This window comes from Ochotona curzoniae, unplaced genomic scaffold (assembly GCF_017591425.1).
Source record: "Ochotona curzoniae isolate NIBS_2020 unplaced genomic scaffold, NIBS_Ocur_1.0 contig_908, whole genome shotgun sequence".
NCBI classification, from domain to species: Eukaryota; Metazoa; Chordata; class Mammalia; order Lagomorpha; family Ochotonidae; genus Ochotona; species Ochotona curzoniae.
In genome coordinates this window covers 5,842,030-5,864,850 of record NW_024466607.1, presented here as the reverse complement: position 1 = coordinate 5,864,850, position 22,821 = coordinate 5,842,030, and the positions used below count along the sequence as shown (strand labels likewise).

Genomic DNA, 22,821 nt, shown 5'->3' with positions numbered 1-22,821 from the left:
CATGGACTTATAAATTTTTTTCACTCAAATTTCTCCTTTAATTCCACGGTCCATGAACTTTTTTCAGTACCCTGGTGATATTGCCATTAATAATTCATAAAGAGAATTCAAAATTATTTGGATAGTAGATGGTTAACTGTATATTTTCCTATTTGCTACTACTAGATGGGTGGGAAATTAGGAGGTACATTATCTCATCAAGCCACTAAAAGATTATTATTGTTTTGGTTACTCCCTATTGAAAGAGGCCCAATTTTGCTGACTTGCACAAGTCGTTGTCCAGTCTTCTGGATTATGCCACTAAACTATCTTTTTATCCAAACTACTAGAGGCCTTACTACAACACAAGCTCAGATAAATTTATGTCAAGGACTCACAGGGTAATCCGTAAAAACATGGAAGGAACAGAACTTTATAAAGGAAAAGCAAAATTTGCACCTCCCAGACATATTACATGTACAGTATCAACCCAAGAAGGTCAGAGATCGATAAGATCAATTATTACACTGATTTTTGTCCAAAGTCGTCGGGGACTACATAATTCTGCATCACAGAATGGGGAAATATTCTCAGAAACATTTTATGAATTGATCACCTTATGACAAGCATTATCTTCATTCCTAATAATCCCAAAGTTAGTAGTAAGGGTGACCTGGTAACATTTGACATAACTAACCACAAATGTTCTCTTTGGACAGTTCAACTAAATTCAAGGTCAGGGCCACATCATGTAAGATACACATCATTTAAGAGACATTTTCCATGAACTTTCTGAAGACCCCCTGATTAGTATTATCACTGCTAGATGTTCATTGTTACATTCTCAAGTGTTTTCCCTAAACTACGGCCCACTGTATTTCCTTCTAAGTACTTACTTAAGCATCTTATGAAAAATAAAAATTACCATTGCTTATTACCATTGCTTTAATTACCATTGTTATTAAAGAATAGTTTAAAAATTTGCCATTATACCCCACCAAATCAATGTTTGTATTGTGAGAAAATACAAATAGCAAATAAGAAACTCTAGATCTCACACAGTCTTCAATCTCGCACACTGTCAGAGCTAATCCATAAGTGCTAAGCGGGGTCCTCCAGGCTTGCAAGCTGGTCACCAGCACAACTTACTGTGCTTTCATGCTTCTAAATTAGATCAGTTTCAAAACACCTTTGGACATAATTAAAATCGCTGCCCTTTACACTGTTTTTAGGGTTAAGACTCAAAGTAAGGAACAGCTACCAGGAAAACATAGAAACCTGGTTAGAAGCTGTCTGCCGGTCTGGCTGGGGGCACGCACTTACATCAGAGCCTGGTGCCTCACACCAAGTGTTCTGGATTAGTGACTTTTTACAAGTTTTCTACTAGTATTTACTTAATGGAATCCTATGAAGCCAAAAACTTTATCCAGCACACTCGCCACACCTTATGACACATATTTTCAAGTTCAAGTAACAATGAATTCAGAAAGACACCCACAAACTATAGTGATCAACATTTTTGCCCTATGTTTGGGATATACTCAGCTTCATGAAACAAGAGAAAGTAGGAGTCAAATATATGAAACATTCTAAAAATACTATTTAACACATTTTCCCCACTGCATACAAGCCTTTTGTTACCAACAATTATTTCGTAAATTAAATTATTTGAAAATTAAAGGCAACATATTTTTAATACTTGTATATGTTTTCACAACAGTACCACAGTTTTCATGCACAAAATGTCCTGGTCATTAAAAGGTTGCTGACAAACATTTCTATTTCCAGAGAGGTTTAAAAAAGAGAGAAAATAAGTATTTCTTTATGCTTATATAATTTACTGATTCAAAACCAATGGCCGTGGTCAGTAATCCATTAACTGATAGTCTTAAAGTCATCCTTTTTTCCCCTGAATAAATTGCAAATGTTATAGGGATTTTAAAATCAACAGTGATTTTTAAAAGGTACTCTACTTTTTAAAAGAAATTATTTTTGAAACATAAGGAAATAAACATCCAGGAAACTAATCCCTTCAAATAAAATATTGCACTTAATTACTAAAAGCAGCAGTTGCAAAACTATTTTCAAAACATTCGTATTTAAAGAAGAATATAACAAATTTACATTTTAGTTGCTGTATATTTCAGTTTTAACAAGAAACATTTAGAATTCCACAAAATGTTATACTTCACTCATGCCGGGGATTTACAGAAATTATCCTAAGATCTAGACTCAGAGTTTTAAACAGTAAGAAGTTTTTGACTTAAAAAGAAAAACCTCATCCATTTTTTTCCTCTTAAAAAAATGTGGCAAAAGACTGCAATGCCGCCAGTGGACTCTTAAGATCTTTTAGTTGAAGACAGAAATATCAGCAAGTTATATATCAAAAAAGCATGCAATTTAAATAAAGGAGAAAAATGCCAAGTAAAATGGTAACACACTCCACTTTGCGACTGATGCAACCTTAAACATTAACATAAATACATTAACATAAATAGCAATTCTGAAATGACTGGTAACTACCTCCAGAGTGGATCTGATGGGATTTACCCAATAAGGGACATTATTTTACAGCTCAGGCGACTCCTGTGAAATCTCACGCCCAAGGCTCACGGTCAGCATCTCTGGGCGTTCCAGTGCAACTCCGAGAAGAGCGACCCAGCAAGCCACAGCGCACGAGTGTCAGTCCCACGCCACTGGCTTTCCGTGGGCCTCCACGCCCAGCCGCAGGTGGCAGGCCGCAGGAAGCACCTGCGAGGCGAGGGGCTCGGCGCTGGTCCTCCCCGAGCGAAAGGAGCCCACCACGCTCAGCGACCCCCTGACAACCCAGAATGCTACAAGCAGCTGAGGGAAAAATCAAGCACCTCAGAGCCAAGACCACACAACTTCATCATCCCGTCCAGCTTTGTCTTCAAAGCAGAATTTGCCCAAAATTAACCTTACATTTTGACCCAAGAAAAAACCCGAGTTCCTTCAGACTACTACACGTCCAGTTTTTTTTTAAATGGCTTATTATCTCCCAAGATAACTGACACTAATATTCCCACCTTCAGCCTGAGACACCAACGAATTAGGTTCTTAGGGTCAAACCACAGCACATGGGGAAGGGGGAAGCGTGGTCATAAAGGGGGTGACAGTCCTGCGAACCTGGGACGCCATCACCCACTCCTCCACCAAGGGGCCAAGCAGGCGAGGCGACTCACCTCGGCAGAGGGAGGCGACAGGAAGACCTGAGCAGCTCAGCCTTCGGATCCCCGGCGGAGGCCCTCTCCTTACCTACAGCTGACCTTATATAAAAGCGGCAGCCGGGTTACTCCCAGTTTCTGCCTCCTCACCTTAGGCTCCTCCCCAAATACCGAGGCATAAAGGACCACAGCTCCACGCCCGCCGGCCGCCCCCACGCCGGAGCACGGGGCTCCACGCGGTCCCCCGCGCCGTCCCCAGGCGCCCCGTTAGTAGCCCAGGCTGACGAGGACGGCCCGCCCGGCGCGCGCCGCAGCCCGCCACGCGGGGCTTTACCTCAGCTACACCTGGGGGGAACCGGCCCACGCCGGCGCCCCCCGGCTGGCACGCGGCCGGCGCGGAGCCTCCAGGGCACTCAGGCTCGCGGAGCCTCGGGGTGTCGCGGTGCGCGTCCCCACGACCGCACCCCGCCGACCTGTCACCGCCATCCGCACGCAGTCTCCTCAGTTCCGGGGACCGAACGCGAGCTCCCCGGACTGGCCCCCACGCGGAACCCGCGCGCCTCCTCACTGGCCCCCCGGTTCCCCTTCACCTCCGGCGGGGACGCGAAGCTCGCGCTCCCCCGGGGCTTCCCGGCACCCCTACATCCACACCAGGGATCAGGACCCTCGGGACCGTCCGCGAGCGGTCCCCGTTCCTCACGTGGGACCCTCCATCCAAGTTCTGCCCCACGTAGGACGCGACCCTGAGTCCAAGTCCCCTCCAGCCCGAGCCTCCATCCCCCTGTCACGGGCGACCGGGTCAACTACAATCCTCTCCCGCCATGACCCCCCTCGTCAGCCGGGGTTCCCTCAGCCAACCCCCCTTCCGCCCCTTCCGTCGGTCCGCTGCCCCCTCACGCCCAGATCCCACCTTCGCCCGTGACGGCTTCGCGCGCCCCGTCCCCTCGCGTCCTCCTGCCCCGCGCGGCCCGAGTGGCCCGGGTCGCCGCCGCCGGCCACCCGACTCTGACCTGAGGCGGCGGCGTGGCGCCCGCGCCGGTGTCCCCGCGGCTGCCCCGAGCGCCCCAGGCGGCGGCCGCGGCGCGGACTCGGGCTGGGAGCGCGGGGTGGGCCGCGCCTGCCCGGCGGCGGAGCGGGCCGGTGGCCCGGAGCGGGGGCGGGCACGGGGCGGGGGCGCGCTCGGCCGAGGGAGCGGCCGGGGCCGGGAGGGCGTGAGGCGGCGGCCGGCACCCAGTACCTGCGCCGCTCCGCTCCCCGCAGCGGCCGCTGGGAGGCGGCCCCGGAGACGGTCCCGTCGCGCGGAAGGACCCGGAGCCCGAGGGATGCGGGCGGTCCGCGAAGAGCTGGGCTTAGGGCGTGGGTTCCTGACGCTGCGCTGCTCGGCGTCGGGGAGACGGGGTGCCCCGAGATGTTGTTCGCAATTAATTAAAAGATATTTAGGACTACCTGGTTGTTTTCTTAGGAACCGACCGAGTCGCACGCGGTCGGCACCGTCCCTTGCGTTTTGTAACTTTACAAAGTGGCCCGAGTTGTCATCATTAGAAGGAGATTCTTGGACTCGGCAAACAGAATCTCTTTCAGGATTCTTGAGCGGTGTCTTACACGGCAGGGCCCGGGCACGTGGGGTGGGCGTGGGTCTGAGAAGCCGTTCGGCGGCGGCCCGGGGAGTGCGAGGCGGCGGGGCCTGGCAGCCGCTCCTCGCGCCCTCGCTCCGGAACCACCCGCGGGACGGACGCCGGGGAGCGGGGAGCCGCGGCCCTCTCTCGGGGACGTGCTCAGCAGCTCCCCCAGCCCCAAGCACCTTAATTCGCCGGGGATGCCGAGGTGTTTCCCCTGAGGCACAGGAAGTCTTCATTCGCAGCTTGACGCGAGTGTTTGGGTGACTATTGCTAGAGAGAAGGTTTCCAGCTAGAAGCAACAGCCCTGTCCTTCCTCCGGAGGCCCTGGCACAAGGGAAGAACTGGCGTAGGTGGTCAGTTTGAGGGGTGCAGACATGCCTGCCATTGCTCAGTCTGGAGTCACCATCTGCTGCTTTGTTAGGGCAACAATGTTGAGGGGCAATCTGCAAAGCTAAAGTTTAAGTACTCTATATTTGAGATACACACTTTTATCGGAAAAGTTGTGTCGTCATCACTATAATCTGATTTTAGAACATTTTCGTCACTCCGAAAAGAAATGTCTTCGGCATTAAAAGCCATCCGTCTGTTCTCCCACCACTAGAGAGCTTCTCACTCTAGATCCTTCCTAGCTGCACGGAGTCATCCAGGACGAGGTCTTCTGAGAGTGGCTTCTTAGATTTGGCATGATGCTTTGGAGGTTCAAGTGTGTTGTATTTTGTATCGGTATTTCAATCATCTTTTTTTATGGCCCAAAATATCCCATTGTATGGAATCGAGTGCATGTTGTTTATGCAGCTGGCAATGGTTGGCTGTTCTAAGTTGTGTCTATTTTGTGGCTATTACCAACAATGCTTTTACTTGTGGGCACAGCTTATATTTTCGTTTCTCTTGGGTATACACCTAGGGGCAGAGTTGCTGGCTCACATGCAAACCGTTTTTGAGGAACTGTCGATCTGTTTTCCAAGATAGCTGCAGAATTTTCTATGACTATCAACAGTAGATGAAAGTTTCACTTTCTTCACATCTTTGTCAGCACTTGTTGCTGTCTTATTTATTTTAGCCAGCCTAATGAGTGTGAAGTGATATTTTCTGTTTTCTTTGCATCTCCCTAGTGACTAATTATACTTGGTATATCTTCTTTGAAGACAATCCTGTGACCATTTTAAAATTGGATCGTTTGTCTTCTTACTGCTGGGCTGTCACTTACATGTTTACATCAGATGTATGATCTGCCATTATGTTCTCCCCGCCTGCAAGTTGTCCTTGTACCTTCTTGATGGTGACACTTGAAGCCCTAAGTCCGGGCTCCGATGAAGTCCAGTTACGCTCTTTTCCCCTTTGGTGTCATATTGATAACTAATCCAAAGGCATGGAATTCTCTCTTAACTAGTCTTCTAAGAGGTCTATGAGCTTAGCTCTTGTGTTTACGTCTGCAACCCAGTTTGAGTTTATTTTTATATTAAAGGCATTAAGTGGGGAATTCCCATAATTCAGCAATGGTGAATAAGGGGAATCCCTCCACACTGAACTCATAAATGGTGCAAAACATTACAGTTGATCCAAATAGCTCCCGAATTTCAGTGTGGATTCACAGTTGCATGATTTTGAAGTAATCTGTGGTTAGTGAAGCTTATGATTGTAATAGGTTAACTGTAAATTCATTTTTTAAACTACTGGCTTTGACCCATTAGTGGATTATAAATTCAGTTTAACAGATCATAGCATACATTTTTTAAAGTCAAGTAAAAAGAACAAAAGAGGGCCCGGCACGATGGCCTAGCAGCCAAAGTCCTCGCTTTGAACATACCGGGATCTCATGTGGGTGCCATTCTAATCCTGGTAGCTCCACTTCCCATCCAGCTCCCTGCTGTGGCCTGGGAAAGCAGTCGAGGACGGCCCAAAGCTTTGGGACCCTGCACCCGTGTGGGAGACCCGGAAGAGGTTCCTGGCTCCTGGCTTCGGATTGGCTCAGCTCCAGCTGTTGCGCTCACTTGGGGAGTGAATCATCGGATGGAAGATCTTCCTCTGTCTCTCTTCCTCTCTGTATATCTGACTTTCCAATAAATAAATAAATACATCTTTTAAAAAATGTCTTGATTACTAGGGGCTGCATTTGTAAAAGTGGGAAGAGCATTGTATAAAGTGCAGTTGTAGAATTCTTTCATTCCACAAACATTTATTGAGTGTGTATTTTGTGCCAGGCCCTCTGCTAACTGCTGGAGATAAACTGATAAACAGCACATGTCTCCGCCCTACACCACTGCACACAGGCAAGATGATCCACATGGAGTTTTTAGAGACCAAAGTTTGTGGCTGTTTGGGTTTTCCTAACCACAAGGATTCTTTCTAAGTGTTGGTGTTGGATCCCTTAGCACATTTTTTTTTTCTTTTCCATGGTTAGTGTTCAGTTGTTTACCTCACTTGAGATCAACAGTTACATTTTGCTTTTCTCCAAGGTGGGGAACTTTGTCCCCAGGTTCATAATGGCATGCTGTGTTTGTTCTGTTGAAAGGAAAGTACTCACAGCTCTAGTAAATAGAGTTGACTACCTCTAAAGTGATTTCCATTTTTCTTCCACTTACGTTTTAAATAGCCCCACTGAATAGAACTCAGGTTGTAAAGAACTATATCCTATTACTTTTAAAGGAGAAAATGTTAAAACATTACAAAAATGTGTTTATTTTCCAAGGACTTGACAAAGCTGGGCAAGGTCATGACCAATGAAGTTTAACTATTTGCTGACTAATCTTAGGCAAAGGGATGAGCTGTCGCTCTAGTCACTAGTCATACGCTCAGGCTGCTGGTGCACAGCAAGTGTGTACTACAGTGGCTCTCACACAAGCTCTCACTCTTCATCTGAGAAATCATTTACCAACCACAAGACTTGCAAATTCCCAGGAAACTAAAAAGATCTAATTTAGGGTCCAGTGCAATGGCTCAATGGTTAAAGTCCTCACCGTGCACACACAAGGATCCCATATGGGTGCTTGTTCCTGTCCCAGCTGCTCCATTTCCCATCCAGCTCCCTGCTTGTGCCCTGGGAATGCAGCAGAGCACGGCCCAAGGCCTTGGAACCCTGCACCTGTGTGGGAGACCTGAAAGAAACTCCTGGCTCCTGGCTTTGGTTTGGCTCAGCTCCAGCTGTTGTGGCCTCTTGGGGAGTAAGCCAGCGGACAGATTTTTCTCTGTCTCTCCCTTTCTCTGTAAATCTGCCTTTTCAATAAAAATAAATACATCTTTTAAAAAACAGAATTAAAAAATTTAAAGATTATCATCAGTTCAACAGGCTGGATAGGACAAACACACCTATGCACGTATGTGTGTGCCCATTCACACACACACACACGCACTGCACTTGCACAAATGCATCTACCTTTTGAAAGACTCTAACATGTCTCCACTTGTGACTTTTAAGCCTAGTTACAAAATCCCACCTGCAAATTCCCACCAGTTTTACTTTGGATGTTATTAAAATCCTTTTCTCCTTTTTTCTGTTCTGTCCCCTCAACTCTTGCCCTTCACCAAATTACTTGCTCATTTACCAAAAACCAAGCTTGTGATGCTTTCTGCAAACTTCGAATTGCTTAATCTTGTCTCTGTACCTCTCTTCACTCAGCACTTGACTTCTGTTCTGAGTGGTTGCTCATAAACTTGAAAAGTTCTGGAGCACTTTAGTAAAGGGGTTCATTTTGATGACTTTCAAATGATTTAGAATATAATACAGCTATACAGCAGTCTTTAAAAACCTGGAGGATATAACTGAATTACTCCCCACCCTACCCCCTCATCCTGCCCAGGCTGGTATTGTGGTTCACTGGCTCACTGCTTGTGACTGTGGCACCCCACATCAGAATGCCAGATCAAGTTCTGGCTACAACATTTTTGATCCAGCTCCCTGCTGATCTGCCTGGGAAGGCAGTGAAAGATGGCTGAAGTACTTGGGTCCCTTTCATCCACTTGGGAGACTAAGATGGGGTTCCTGGTTTCTGCCTTTGCCTGACCAGGTCTGGTTTTGCGGTCATTTGGAGAATTAACCCATGAATAAAAGATTGATCTAGCCCTCTTCTTCTCTTTCTCTTCAACCCTGCCTTTCGAATAAACATCAAATCTTTTTTAAAAGTAATTTTGTTTTTTCTCAATTTAGAGCTTGCTTTTAAGGTAATTTGAAAAAATTTAAAATAGTAATATTAAGTCCATTTCTTCTAAGAAATTCTTTCTGATAACACTGACTGAGATAACTCCCTCTTATCTCCTTGCTCATCTTTATGAGAACATTTTGTTTCACTTTTGTTAATTTGTCAAAACCTGTAATATTTGATGATATTTAATTCCAAGGAAACTTCATGTAATGACTTCCACAGTTTTGAGCTAAACTCTTTGACTTTCAGGGAATGACAAAGAGAAACAGTCTCCCTGATTGTCCAGTCTTTCTCCATGTTTTCCCCTTTTCTGTGTGACCCACGAATCTGTAAGAAGGAGAGCTGGCAAACAGAGAGCCACACAGGAGCAGAGTGGCCCTGCTTTGATTTTTCTGTCAGACTTTGGTTTTAATTTAGTTCTGGGGTGTTGGAAAGAACCCTAACCTTTTTTGTTCCTTGTGACCTTAGGAGTCTAACATCTTCGCTTACACAGTGCAAATATAACGTAGTCTCAATCTCACTGAGGGATAACATGAGACAGAGTCCCAGCAGGCTCTTTGTTGACACGCAATAACAGCGCCTTACCAGCTGGGTGAAAGCATGAAGGATGCTTTTTCTGCTATTCACTTAGTATTTTACCATGATTAAAATTCTAAATGGAAAGGTTTTTCTCCTCAGGTTCCCTCTGTAATTATTTGTCTGCAACATGAGCATTCTGTTATGCTTTTCTTGCACGTAAACTACCATGGATCTCAGGAAGGCATTTGGTCCAGCAGTTGAGACAGCCATCTCCCACATCAACTAGCCTGTTTTCATACTGGTTGTGCTCTAGGTCTCATTGTCCTGCTAATATTGCTCTGAATGGCAGCAAGGACAACTCCGGAAGCTGGGTCCTTTCCACCTGTCAGGGAGAATGGATTGTGTTCCCAGCTGCCAGCTCCAGCCTGGTCCTGCCCGGAACCCAGCCCCTGAAGGCATTCAGGAGTGAACTAGAGAATGAGCTCTGTCTCTCTGTGTCCATTTGTCTTTTGGCCTCTTAAATAAATAAATAAATAAATTTTAAGTCATTCATCTAATTGAGTATATATGATCCCAGATTTCTGGATGAGAATGGTTTTCTTAGGACACCTATACGAATTATCTTATACAATCGTAGGTTTTGCCCTACAATACTAAAACATTAAATCAAAACCACTTCATTATAGAAAATATTAGACATGTGTCAAAATGGAAAGAATAGTGTAGCGACCCTCACTGTGAACCCTTAATCCAATTTCAGCTGACGCTCAGTCTTGTTTGAGTATCTAAACAAGATCCTTCCTGTATGATTCTAAAGTCAATTCCCAGACAATGCATTTAATTACAAAACTTAGAAATAGTTTTTATTGCTCACGTTGAAGAGTTGGTGAGAATGAGATTCAGTGGGAGATTACGGATTGCTCAGGAAAGTTTTCCTACTGAAATTTTTTCAAATCTTAATACCTCTCCCTGGCGAGTTAATAAAATGCATTCAGTGCTGAGAGGACCACTGTGTACACAATGCACCCTACAGTGTTCCAGGGGATCTGGGGACATAAACATGCCCAAATGGGCAGGGAATCTGGATTTAGGAAAAGTTGTTAGGGTAGTTTTTGTTGCTAGGAAAAAGAAAAAGAGAAAGAAACCCAAAACAAATAAACAAAAAGCCAAATACCTGTGCCAAGAGCAGATTACAGTAGATGCTGGTCTCGTAAGCTTTGGGGTAGCCGGCTGAGGCGTGGGTTGGCAGAAGTGGAGGGCAGTCACCTTCTTTCACCCTCCTTCACCCTTGAAATGTGCTGTACTAATAAATCTCGTGTGCTAACAACCAAAAAAGATTTGGAAGTATAGTATGAAATTCTGTGGTATTTCCATCTCCAGAGTACCTTCTGGAAGAACTCACGGGGAGGCAACCCTTTGTCTCTGTGCTTCTGCCCTGGCTGCAGTCCCTGGACCCAATGTTTCAGTAGATTGTTTCTGGAGTGCCCACTTTCCTTACTAAGCTGTTAGTACCCTAACCACAGAACACTTGGTTTATTCATCTTTTTCCACCCAGGACTTACTGCATTACAATGTCTTAAACCAAATAGTGGATAATTGGTTTGCTGTAACTGTTGAGTGCTTAACCTCAACAGACTACAATAAAGGAAAAGATTCAAATTTGATCCCATCAGTAAACCACCTTCACCATCATTCTTTATTCTATGGCTTATCCTCATCGAATTGATGATCATTACCTGAAATTATATATAAATTTTAATTTTTTCTTTAATTTTCTTTCATTTCATTTCATTGAAAGAGTGGCAGGGAGAGATCTTCCTTTCGCTAGTTCGCTCCTCACATGCTAGCAGCAATGGCTCGGCCAGCTGGAGCCTGGACTTCCAGCCAGGTCTCCAACAAGAGACATGGACCCAAGGACTGGCACCATCCCCTGCTTGTCTTCCAGGTCATACGTTGCAACAAACTGGACCGGAAGTGGAGGAACCAGAACTTGAATCAAACATTCCGCAATATGGGTGTCCCATATGGGTGGAAAGTTAACTGCTGCACTAAACATTTGCACCTGTGCGAAGTTTTATTTAATTAGCTTTAAAAATTTTTTTAAAGAAATTATTTACAAGTCAGAGTTACATAGAGAGAAACAGAGTTACATAGGACAGAGAGAGAGAGAGAGAGAGAGAGAGAAAGTTCTTTCATCCCCTGCTTCATTCCCCAATTAGCCACAAAGGCCAGGACTGGGCCAGGCCAAAGTCAGAAGCCAGTATCTTTCTCTAGATCCCTCCTGTGGGTGCAGGTGCCCAATCACTTGGCCATCCTCCGTGCTTTCCCAAGCACATTAGCAGGGAGCCATATCGGAACTGGGTTTGGAACCAGTACCCATAATGAATGCTGACGTTGCTAGTGGCAGCTTAACTCAAGATGCCAGGAGAATGGACTGACAAAACTTAAATTTTAACCTGCATATGTCTATCATTTGTCTCCCAAAATCAGATTGTAAACTTCATGAAAGCAGGGGCTTCATTTTACTCACTGTTTTAATTCTAGTATTGCAGACATGGAAGTGGCTAGCATCCAGAACAAGATTCTTTAAACAGCTTTACTGTGGAAAGAATACAATGTCATCAATTCAATTACCTTTACAAGTTGTATTTTCATATTTTATGTCTACAAAATTGATTAATATTTATGTAAACCCTCAGACTCAGTTTCTGATCTTCTAATTTGGGAGGGAGGAAGATAGAGAGTGAGCGAGGGAGCAAGTGTGCTCTCATCTGCTGGTTTATCTTCCAAATATCCACAATGGCTGGGGCTGGGCTGAGAATTCAACCCAGGTCTGTCACCACAGTGCCAGTGACCCAGTGCCCATCAGAAGGAAGCTGCAGTCAGGAGCCGCTGGACTGAAGCCAGGCTTTCAGATACGATTTGGGGGCACCTCCACTGCCGTGTTCAAGGGCCAGTTGTGTCAGTTGCTCACCTGAGCCTTTCTTAGGCAGCCACATGTCTTGGTGGTTTTAGAAACATAAGATTGTTCTGAACTTTTGGTCACATGTGCCAACCTTGCTCTGGCTTCAGAAAACAGCCCTCATTGATACATAATTTCTGTTTTGAACACTTTGAGGCCTGGAAAGTTTGAGACTAAAGTTTAAGACCTGAGCTTCCTCAGAGAGAGATTTCAAGATGTGCTGTTGCCATGGTTTCTTCAATAATACAATTTCCCTTTGCCCTTTTGTAGAAGAGATTTTCAGGCTATGTTTCTGTGTCTACATTTTTACATGCCTAAAAACAAGGGATGGAGCCAAGCTGCCAACATATTTCCTGCTGCTGTGGCCATCAGAACAGCTTTAGTTCAAGTCTTCAGGACACCAGCTTGGCACTGCCACTTGTGGAGGTGTTCTTGAAATATCCAGACCATGACACCTGAAGTCCTTTTCTGGAATCCAGGTGGAAAATGATGCTTTGGCATGGAGCTGACTTCAGTTTTGCATTTGCATTGGATTTAAATATTCTAAATGTTTGGATAACTGAGAGATTGATCACAAGTGACACCTCTGTATCTAAAAACTTCTGTGCAATAGTGGATGAGGTGGGGGAGGAGTTATTGAGGAGTAATGCTTTGTTTATTAGAAAATGTTTGGCAGTGTCTCTTCCAACCACTGTTACATAATATTTTTCCCTTCAAAGATTTTTCTGATTTTAAAGTTCTGTAAATTTTTTTATTCTCTCAGTAAAATTACAATAGGTCTGGGGCCAGCATGGTACACACTAAACCTCTGCTTGCTGGCAACAGCATCCCATAGGGACACTGGTTCATGTCTATTCTGACTAATCCACTTCCCTGGCCTGGAAAAGCAGGGAAGGATGGACCAAGTCCTTGGGCCCCTGCACGCATGTGGGAGACCTGGAAGAGGCTCCTGGCTCCTGGCTTCAGATCAGCTCAGCTCTGCTATTGCTGCCATGCGGGCAGTGAATCAGCAAATGGAAAATCTCTTTGTCTGTAATTCTGACTTTCCAAGTAAAAGAAATACATTTTGGGCCCGGCCGCGTGGCCTCACTGCTAAAGTCCTCGCCTTGAACGCGCCAGGATCCCATATGGGTGCTGGTTCTAATCCTAGCAGCTCCACTTCCCATCCAGCTCCCTGCTTGTGGCCTGGGAAAGCAGTTGAGGACGGCCCAAAGCTTTGGGACCCTGCACCTGTGTGGGAGACCTGGAGGAGGTTCCTGACTCCTGGCTCCAGATTGGCACAGCACCAGCTGTTGCGCTCACTTGGGGAGTGAATCATCAAACAGAAGATCTTCCTCTCTATCTCTCCTCCTCTCTGTATATCTGACTTTGTAATAAAAATCAATAAATCTTAAAAAAAAAAAAAGAAATACATTTAAAAAAAATTTGCAGTTGGTCAATTTTCAGATAAATTTTGGAGCACCTTCTATCATGTGAAATTTCTAAAAAAATGATTCTTGCAGTAGTGAGAATTTGACTCAAGTAGAGGGCTTTAGAAAGGCAAGATTCATCACATGCCAATAAATTCTTAAAAATAAAATGATTAATGCAAGAAGATAAATTAGTCTACTTCTTTTGCTGTTCTTCCACCAAATAAGATTATCATGGTTTAGATAATTTGCATAATTTATTTTTGTGTGTGATTTATTAATTATAAAAAGTCATTAGCATTTCTGGCATTCTTTTTTTAGTCAAACCATACAAAACATAATTATCACCATTATTTTTTCAATAATAGAATCTTAAAATACCTCCAGATGCTTACAAACTTCTGAAAAAAAAATCTACCTATCATGTTGCATGCTGAAAATCTACTTTTGTATGAAACAAACATTTATGAACCACATGATCAATAACAATATACGGGCAATTTAACTCAGTACCACCAAAGAATACAACTATAGCTGAATCTAAGAGGAAAAACAAAACAAATCATGAAAGAAAAAGAAATGACAGGCTTAACCATGTGTGCAAGCAAGGATTTTCTTTTTGAAATATTTTTTAAAATGACAGAAATAATGTTAGCTTCTTAGAAAAGATCAAACACTTGTATTCAATGTTAGTAGCATCATTATTTATAATAAAAAAGGGGAAACAACCAAATGCCCATCCCCTGGTCTACAGCAGAATATTAACCTTGCACAAAAGGAAGGAAGTGCCGGTACATGCTACAACATGGCCAAGCTTCAAAAACATGATGCTAAATGAAAGATGCCAGAAATCAAAGATCGCACAGTACAGGGTTCCATTTATATGCAATGTTCAGAGTAGGAAAAGTCATAGAGACAAAATAGATCAGTGATGGCTAGGGACTGGAGAAATAGAAAATAGAGAATAGCTAACCATGGGGCCAGAGCTTCTTAGTGGGGTATGAAATATTCTGGAATTAGACTGTGGCGATTGTTGCACAACTTTGTTACATGTTCTAAAATCCACTGAATTATTCATTTTATTTTTGTTTTTATTTGACAGAAAGAGACAAAAGGAAATAGAACTCCTATCTGGGCTGAGGTCAGAGCTGGGCGCCTGTGTTCCAGGCTGGGCTGAGTCAGAGCTGGGCGCCTGCGTTCCAGGCTGGGCTGAGTCAGAGCTGGGAGCCTGGAACTCAACCCAGGCCTCACTCGGGGGTGGCAGGAAGCTGAGTGCTGAGCCTGCCTCGCTGCCTCCTAGGAGCTGCATGAGCAGGAAGCCAGAGTCAGGAGCTAGAGCCAGACACTTAAGTCAGATACGCTAGTGTGGACTGTAGGAATCTTAACTGGTGTCTTAACAGTGAAGCAAATTGCCTGACCCTGAATTGTACATTTAACAGGGTGATTTGAATGGTATGTGAATCATCTGTCATTAAAAAGGAGGGAAAATGATGCTATCCACCCTCCCTGTACCAAATGAAGACCGATAAGTTTTTCGTTCCTACCCACCTGCTGTAGTTAGCCATGCTGTTATTCCAGGGCAGTAGCAGGTGGCTGTGCAGACGACACTTCTACACCACAGCAGTCAGGACCAAGAAAGGTGAGGCGCTGGTGACCTGCTCCTTCCATATGAGAAAAGGGACTCGCCTTTCTAATTTGCAGAAAAGTGTCTGTGGATGAGCAGTTTTTAAGTTTGGTTAATACATTTGCCTCTTCAAGTCTACTACTTCATTTTTACTCTTACATAATGGTTATTTTCCAGAGTGGAACACCCTTTGGCTTTCTCTTAGCAGGTTATGTTGAAAATCACATGATCCATCTTATAAAGGCCAGAAAGCGTCTGGCTCCTAAGGTAAGCTTGTGTTTAATGGTAATGCCAACTGTTTTAAAAGGACATAGCGTGTTACCTTTATATTATGGTTCTTTAACATTGCGTTCATATTTGACATCATGAAAGTAGCACCACTAGCAAAGGGATTTACTGATACTAGCTTATTCTAACAGTTCAACTTTCCTCAGGGCATCCCTACCCACATTTCATTTCAAAACAGCTCAGGGACCTCCTCGGTTGCTGGAAGCCTGGGCAGTGGGCAGCATGCCCAGATGCACATGAGGTCATGACAGATCATTGAGGCCTACACCTCAGATATTCAGTATTTGTTCAATACCATGGAAGGCAGAACAAATTGGACAACCCGCCAATTTGTTCGGCCAAGTTTCGACAGCAAGCATCTGGACAAGAAGAGACTCCAAGGTGGACTACATCAGCCAATGGACCTTGGAAGGATTTCCTCAACCTTGGAACAATGAAATCAATAGCATCGCAGAACCATCAAAACCACTTAAGCAGTACCCTTGGAACATGCTCCATGTGGGGGGCCCTAGGATGACATTAAGTGGGCATTCCACATCCCCAGGTATTGATATGGTTAGGCTGCTGCGAGCAGCCTTCTCTCCTTCCTTCCTCCAGATACAGAAAGAAAAAAAATGGAAACAATTGTCTCATCCAATATCCCCCATTTCTTGACCCTTCCCATGCTCATCAGTGGTCCACTGGGCATCTGTTCTTCTCAACTGTGAAACATCACCAAAAATAAAATAAAATCAAAATATTTTAAAAATTTTTAAAAAGAAAAAAAAACCACACACACAAACAAAAATTCTGAAAGAGCTTGGATAATGTTTTCTACACTGAATTTAATTAGTGGCTCAACACACATTTATTGAATTACTATTTTGTCCAAAATAGCAGTCTATTCCAACAGGAAGAACTCCTCAAATTGTAATAGTGCTCAAAGTGTTTGTGCACCTGGTCCACCTGGTCCGTGATAGGTGCGTCAAGGTTTGTAAATGAGTGAAAGGTGAGTAGTCATCTTTCCTGTGATGCCTGATGGGTTAGCTGATGGGCAATATCCAACAGGCGTTCAGGACAGGAAAACAATCCAGTGGGAAAATGTGATACAATTTGGACTAAGATAAATTTAGGAACTCTGGGAAACTAATGAATGCATTAGTGTTAGCTACTTAGATTGTTTTAAAGTGATTTTTTTTTTCTACTTTGCTTGTTTGTTTATGAAAAAAGTACTTACTCTGGAAGTGTTCATTTTCAGGATCACTCAGAAGCGTCACCATTGAGAAATTCACACTCAGTTGTTCTCAAATCTGACCGCACACTGAACACTTAGTGTTTTATTTTCATTTTTCTGCTTGTTTACTTGTTTGTTTCTAATCCCAAAAACATGGGATCCAGGATTCTTGCACTAATGAGAACCACTTGGCTGAGCCCAGGAATCTGAAATTTAAAATGTCTTAGGTGACACTTTCAATTTTAATTTGAACTGCACAAATATTCATAAACATGCTTTCTTACAAAAATGGTAAGATTTCAAGCAATGTCCAGTTCTTATTCCTGATTCTCATTCCTTCTCTTCTTCCCCTACTCCAGTGTTTTCTTTTTTTTTTTTAATGCAACTTGAAATTTAGGAATCATTACTATAATACAGCTCAAAATAGAAGGCTAGATCCTTAACGTTCTCAATCGTCTGAATTACAGAGTTGAAGTCCCACTTGCCACAGAGAACGGCCTCTTCCCGTATTTTAGAGCTATCGTTTAAGATGCTATCTTACCGAAAGAATCTTTTCCTTCTCACGAAAAACAGAATGTTTAATTCCAATTATGCTCACTAAGAAATGTGAGCAATGAAAATAGCAAACAGATTCAGTATGTGGGGAAAACAGTCAGTATTCAGTAAACAGCAAGTAATTTATGGACTTGGCAGGTCTCCCCAGAACACTAGTATACAGTTAACTCTTAATTATCTAGGGAGAGGCTTAGTATTTTGTAAACTGTTTCTAATAGCACAGAGCCTCCTCTCTGCCAGCTTACTGTTTGTGGGCCCACGGCAAGGGGGCTGAATCAAGGCAAAGGGCGGACACAGTGGAGGTCAGCCTGCCCAATCTCCACTAAGCACATCCTCTCGGCAGGCCAGCTTGTCACTGTCCCCACCAAAGACAATCTGCCCCTAGGAGACAGACGGGTTGTGTTAGCGGACTCCGAGGCCTGTGACAGTGGCACTAGGGGCGAAGCGGTAAGAGCATCAGTCTCATTCAGGTGGGTGAGTAGAATGCAGCTGTCCAAAAACATCTGGGCAGTAAAGTCCAACGTGTGTGTGCGCGCGCGCGCGTGTGTGTGTGTGTGTGTGTGTGTGTGTGTGTGTGTATTTCACAAAACCTTTCTCACCAAAGAACATGAGTGTCGCCTGACCTCAGTTTTCTGGCTTGAGTTCCTGCCTGGCTCAGCCTGAGGTTTGTTGAGTTGTACGAGCTGCTGGCGGGGTACTCAGGACTACTCACTCCTTGAGCTTTGGAAAGGGGTCAGCATGACAAGCGCGGCATGGATTTGTCGTTCTGTCCCGAGAAGCCAGGAAGAACGGGAGAGTGAGCAGGCGGATCCTCGCAGGGAAGCACGAGCTCTTGCTGAGAAGAGTTACAGAGGCAGTACAGAGAGAAATAAGAACAGCCTAGAAGCAAGTTCAAGGGAAGACAGCAAACAATGCTGCCAATGGCACAGTTTGCATGATGCGCTGACGGGTGAGAGACAAGAAGGAAGTGGCGGTTACACCAATCAGAAGCACTCTCTGAGCACCTACTCCGTATGCGCGGGGCATTGGGAGGTGTCTCGCACATAAACTTCACCACAGTCCTCTGCGCTGAGGCATTCCTACTCTAAATATTCACATCTTCAGACTGCAGGTGAGTACATTAAGATACAGGAAAAACTTCGTCCAAAATCGTACAGATAACACGCAACAATTACACGGTTACAGTTCAGGTCTGCTTGACTCTGCAGTCATCGCCAATTCCTTGCAGCGGTGAAAAGTGCAGATAATTGAGTGGCGCTCACCCTTCAGAGTCCTTTTTCAGTGGAGCAACGAGGGTAGACTTTACAAAGCATATGCTAACTCTAAATAGAAAACAGGTAAACAGTTTTTGTCTATAAGTTGAGAAAAGTTTGCCCATGATCCTAAAGTGCAGGAAAAAGAACCAGCAAGGAGCAAAAAGATGTCTCCGGATTTGAGGAACTGGTGAACTTGTAGCCATATCTCTTCTGGGGCTGGATAGAAATGGTTCTGAAATACATGGATGGAGCACTAAAGCAACTTGGTAGAGCGTGGGTGTGCCTGATGAAGGCAATTCCACTTTGGGAATTCACGTATACGTTTCCACCCTGAATTCCCATAAGATGATCCAATATCTTTTTTCCCCATCAATGTTATCCTCAGTGGAGTACCCAGTGTAGCCAAATAAATAAATAAATAAATAAATAAATAAATGAAAAAGAAAAAAAGATGCTTGCTGCAGAGGTCTCCTCCATTCAACTGCGGTTCTAGAACCCATGAGGGTCAGTCCTTCCAGACCTGCAATTCTTAAGCTTTATTTAAACTGAGCTTGTCATGATTACACTAGAAAAAGAGAATTGCTTCCAATATTAAAAAGCACGTATTTTAAAGACAGTTTTGAATCCATGTATTCACTTGAGAAGAATTACTTGAGAGAGAGAATTTACCCATTATCCCATTCCCCAAAGGCTCACAGTGGCCACAGCTGAGCTGTGACTGAAGGCAAGTACAAAAGCGCCTGGTACTCAACCTCCATCTTCCAGCTGCGTTGCAGGAACCCCGTTATTTCACGTCTACCTCCCGGGTCAGAGTTGTCAGGAAGCTGGAGTCAGGATCCAGATCTGGGAACGAAACCAAGGCACTCAGATATGAAATGTGGGAGTCTGGTCTCTTAAGCAGTACAAAGCTAAACACCATTCTCTAATCTTTTTTTTAAAAAACATATATAATTTCATCATAAGAGCTTATAATGAAATTTATACCCATAATTCTTTGGAGATTTTTTTTCCCAAAAGATAATGGTTTTCCTGTTCTGGTGGCTTCTAAATTATACACTAGATTATTATTTTATATGTTTAAGAAATACATACTTGGGACAATACTGTGCCAAGATACTAATGCTAGGGCCATGGGACAGTGCCAAGTACAATGCATATATCTTTTCTGGGAGCTTCCTGTGTTCTTAGAGGAGATTAGATGGTTACAGAAATGATGAAATTCAGAGTACTCAAGAGCCAAATGATAACATGGTGTTGGGTCACCTTAATGTCTTCCAATTACAATAATTGCACCAGTAATACATGAATATGTCTTTGCTGAAAGGAGTACTTTGCTGAAAGAAATCTCCAGAATAAATTATTAAAATTTTCCTCTCATAACATCCTCACCACTGCTTCCCTTCTCGGATTGAGGCTTTTCTTGGGAGTTTCTTTTCTTTGCATTTTTCATACACACGGAAGCAAGAATATGTGCTGCTACAGACACTTGCACTGGCACAGGAGCCTCTATCACTGCTTACCACAGATTCCTTAAGAGACATTGTTCTGTCAACTTTTCGCTTAAGAAGTCTTTTTTCATTTTAGAACATACAGACCTATTTCTTTTAAAGTCATAGTGGTGTTATTCTAGAACACATTTTAGAATGTGTTCCACATAAGAGAATAACACAAAACAACCAAGTTCTTAAACTTTTGATTGGCAAGCACCAGTGATTATTCTACATTATTTCCATATTTGAGAAGATTAAACCTCACATATTTTGTTTTGATATGTAAAAAGTCTAACATCAATGCTTCGTGAATTTGAGACACATGAAATCTTTTATCCACAGACTCAGCTCCCCATCTGGCTATAGCACTAGGGCTATGCCAAGCCAAGGCCAGAGCTTTTTCTGGGTCACCCAGGTGCATTCAAGTCCCAAGTACTCTGGCCATCTCCTGTTGCTTTCCTAGGATTTTTAGCAGGGAGCTGGAGCAACTTGAGCTGGCAGTCACATACAATGCTGACATTGCAGGTAACGGCTGACCCCAAAACTATGTGTAGAAAATACTGGAATGCTATCCAGTGAGTGCATATAATAGATACTGTGGGTTCCAGAAGGCAGTAACAGAATGAAATAAAAGAAAATAAGTCTTAATGTCTCAAGGTACATAAAGACAATGGGTTTTTCCAAAACTTCAATTCTTTGTTCACCCCTGACAAATTAATAACTAAAATTGTTTTGGAAACCAAATATTGTAGTGGCTGGCACTGTGGTGTAGTGGGCATCCCACATGTGTGCCAGGTGGAAACCCGGTTTGCCCTACTTCCAATCAAGCTCCCTGCTAATGTGCCTGGAAAAACATCAGGAGATGGACCAAATGCCCAGGCCCCTGTACCCATGTGGGAGATCCAGAAAAAAATCCCTGGCTCCTAGTTTTGCCAGGCCCAACACTATATGGAAACTCTCTCTGTCTCCACTTCCTGCTGTGCAACCGTGCCTTTCAAATAAACTTTTAAAAGAATATTTTTTAAGTAAGAACAAACACTGAATACTTCTTGTTTAGATATGTATGTGTGGATGAAGAATGGCTGGTAAAAATAATTTAATGTTTTCATGGTGTGTGCTTGTATATGTTCAGGTAATTCCTAGCTTAGATGTTGAAAGCAACCAATGCATTTCTGTTTTCTTAAACAGAAAAAATTAAAGCAATGAAATAAATGAATGAGTGAATGGGGTGTCCGTGTCTCTTGCCGACGGAAAACATGCTTGCTTTATATCGCTACGTCACTTTATTGAAGTCGTTGTCAGTACAAATTTAAAACATTTTAAGAACAAGAATTGCACTGGACTATTAAGTGTAAAACACAAAATGACCACCTCAGGTCAGTAAAGCTCATAAAGAGAGTTGTAATGCATAAATAAACCCAACACCCAGAGCAATTCACCATAGTACTTTTAGGCCAGCACATGAAACACAATTTTACTTACTAATAAGTTCAATCTTTTTGGTTAAACAGCTTACTATCTTTAAAATTTATAATTTAGTAAAATTCAATTTTTAAAAAGTTTATTCTTGTCGTTTCTAAAAAAAGAGAGGGGAAAGGAGAGAGGAAACTGTGCCTAGTGGGAAAGTTGCAACATTGAGTTCTTAAGTCATTTTTGCTTTAGATATTTTTTTTCAACAGCTTCTCTTACATAAGAACCCTGTAATAACTCCATAGGGAGAAATAACACTGGGCCACATTATGTCTTTTTAATTTTTCCTCCAGATAGTGTTTACAAATCAACATGAGGAGGTGACTCCATATTTAGTTATTAGCCAACTTTGGTGTCCATTTGCCATTAAGGACAATCGGTAATTTTAACAATCAATGAGAGTTTATTTTAGGAGAAAACTTACTGAAATTTGCAGGAAATAACCTTTTTGTTTCAAAACAGCTGTCATTGAGCGCCATTATATCTACAACAATTAAAATTATCTCTGGTGACTTTTAGCATCTGGCATAGCTCCATTATTGTTCAGTTAAATATTTTTCAAGTTTGCTAGGACTTTTGCCCACTGTGTGCTTATGGCTCTGTATTGTCAGTATGTGTCTTACAATTCACCTTTGTGACATTACTTTTTTTGTATTGTGGGAGAATGTCATTTCTGTAGTGAATGGTCTGGAAAAAAAATCAAGTAATATTCATCAGGAAGTCTCAGTATATGTCTACAAATTATTTACAAAAGTATGATTAAAATTTATCACATTATATTTAGCAACAATTTTTCCCTTCTCTCTTTTTCTGGATCCTTGCAAAAAAAAAAAATCAAATTTAAAGTTTTAGTGACTATGTAGTAAGCAAAAGCAGAGCAACAGGCAGTATGGACTGTTATTTTGATAAATTTAACTGAAAACAATGAAGGGAATCGCTAAGTTGAAGTAACTCACAAAACCAGTGAAGGGGACCTGACTGGCAAAAATAAAACAAAATGAAAACATACAATTTTGCGTCCCAGTGGAAGTTGTGAATACATTAATTCAACACTCATTCAAAATGAGCCTGCATCTTAGGAAAAAAAATAATAAAATCACCTGAGATTCTGTC

The 22,821-nt window shown here is 43.1% G+C and overlaps 1 protein-coding gene across 2 annotated transcripts in view; it reads right to left on the bottom strand.

The window, feature by feature from the left end:
* PPARG (peroxisome proliferator activated receptor gamma) overlaps positions 1-19,657 on the bottom strand; it is a 138,594-nt gene extending 118,937 nt beyond the window's left edge. Inside the window, exons 1-3 of one of the 2 annotated variants that reach the window (XM_040995217.1) lie at positions 19,501-19,657; positions 15,361-15,521; positions 11,972-12,040 (exon numbers count right to left, since the gene is read on the bottom strand). In XM_040995217.1, the coding sequence (XP_040851151.1) occupies positions 11,972-12,012 (41 nt within the window). In that variant the 5' untranslated portion in view covers positions 12,013-12,040; positions 15,361-15,521; positions 19,501-19,657. Of the gene's footprint in view, positions 1-4,610; positions 4,644-11,971; positions 12,041-15,360; positions 15,522-19,500 lie in introns of those variants that run through there. The other variant, XM_040995218.1, reaches the window with a different exon arrangement.
* Between the last annotated feature and the right edge of the window lie 3,164 nt (positions 19,658-22,821).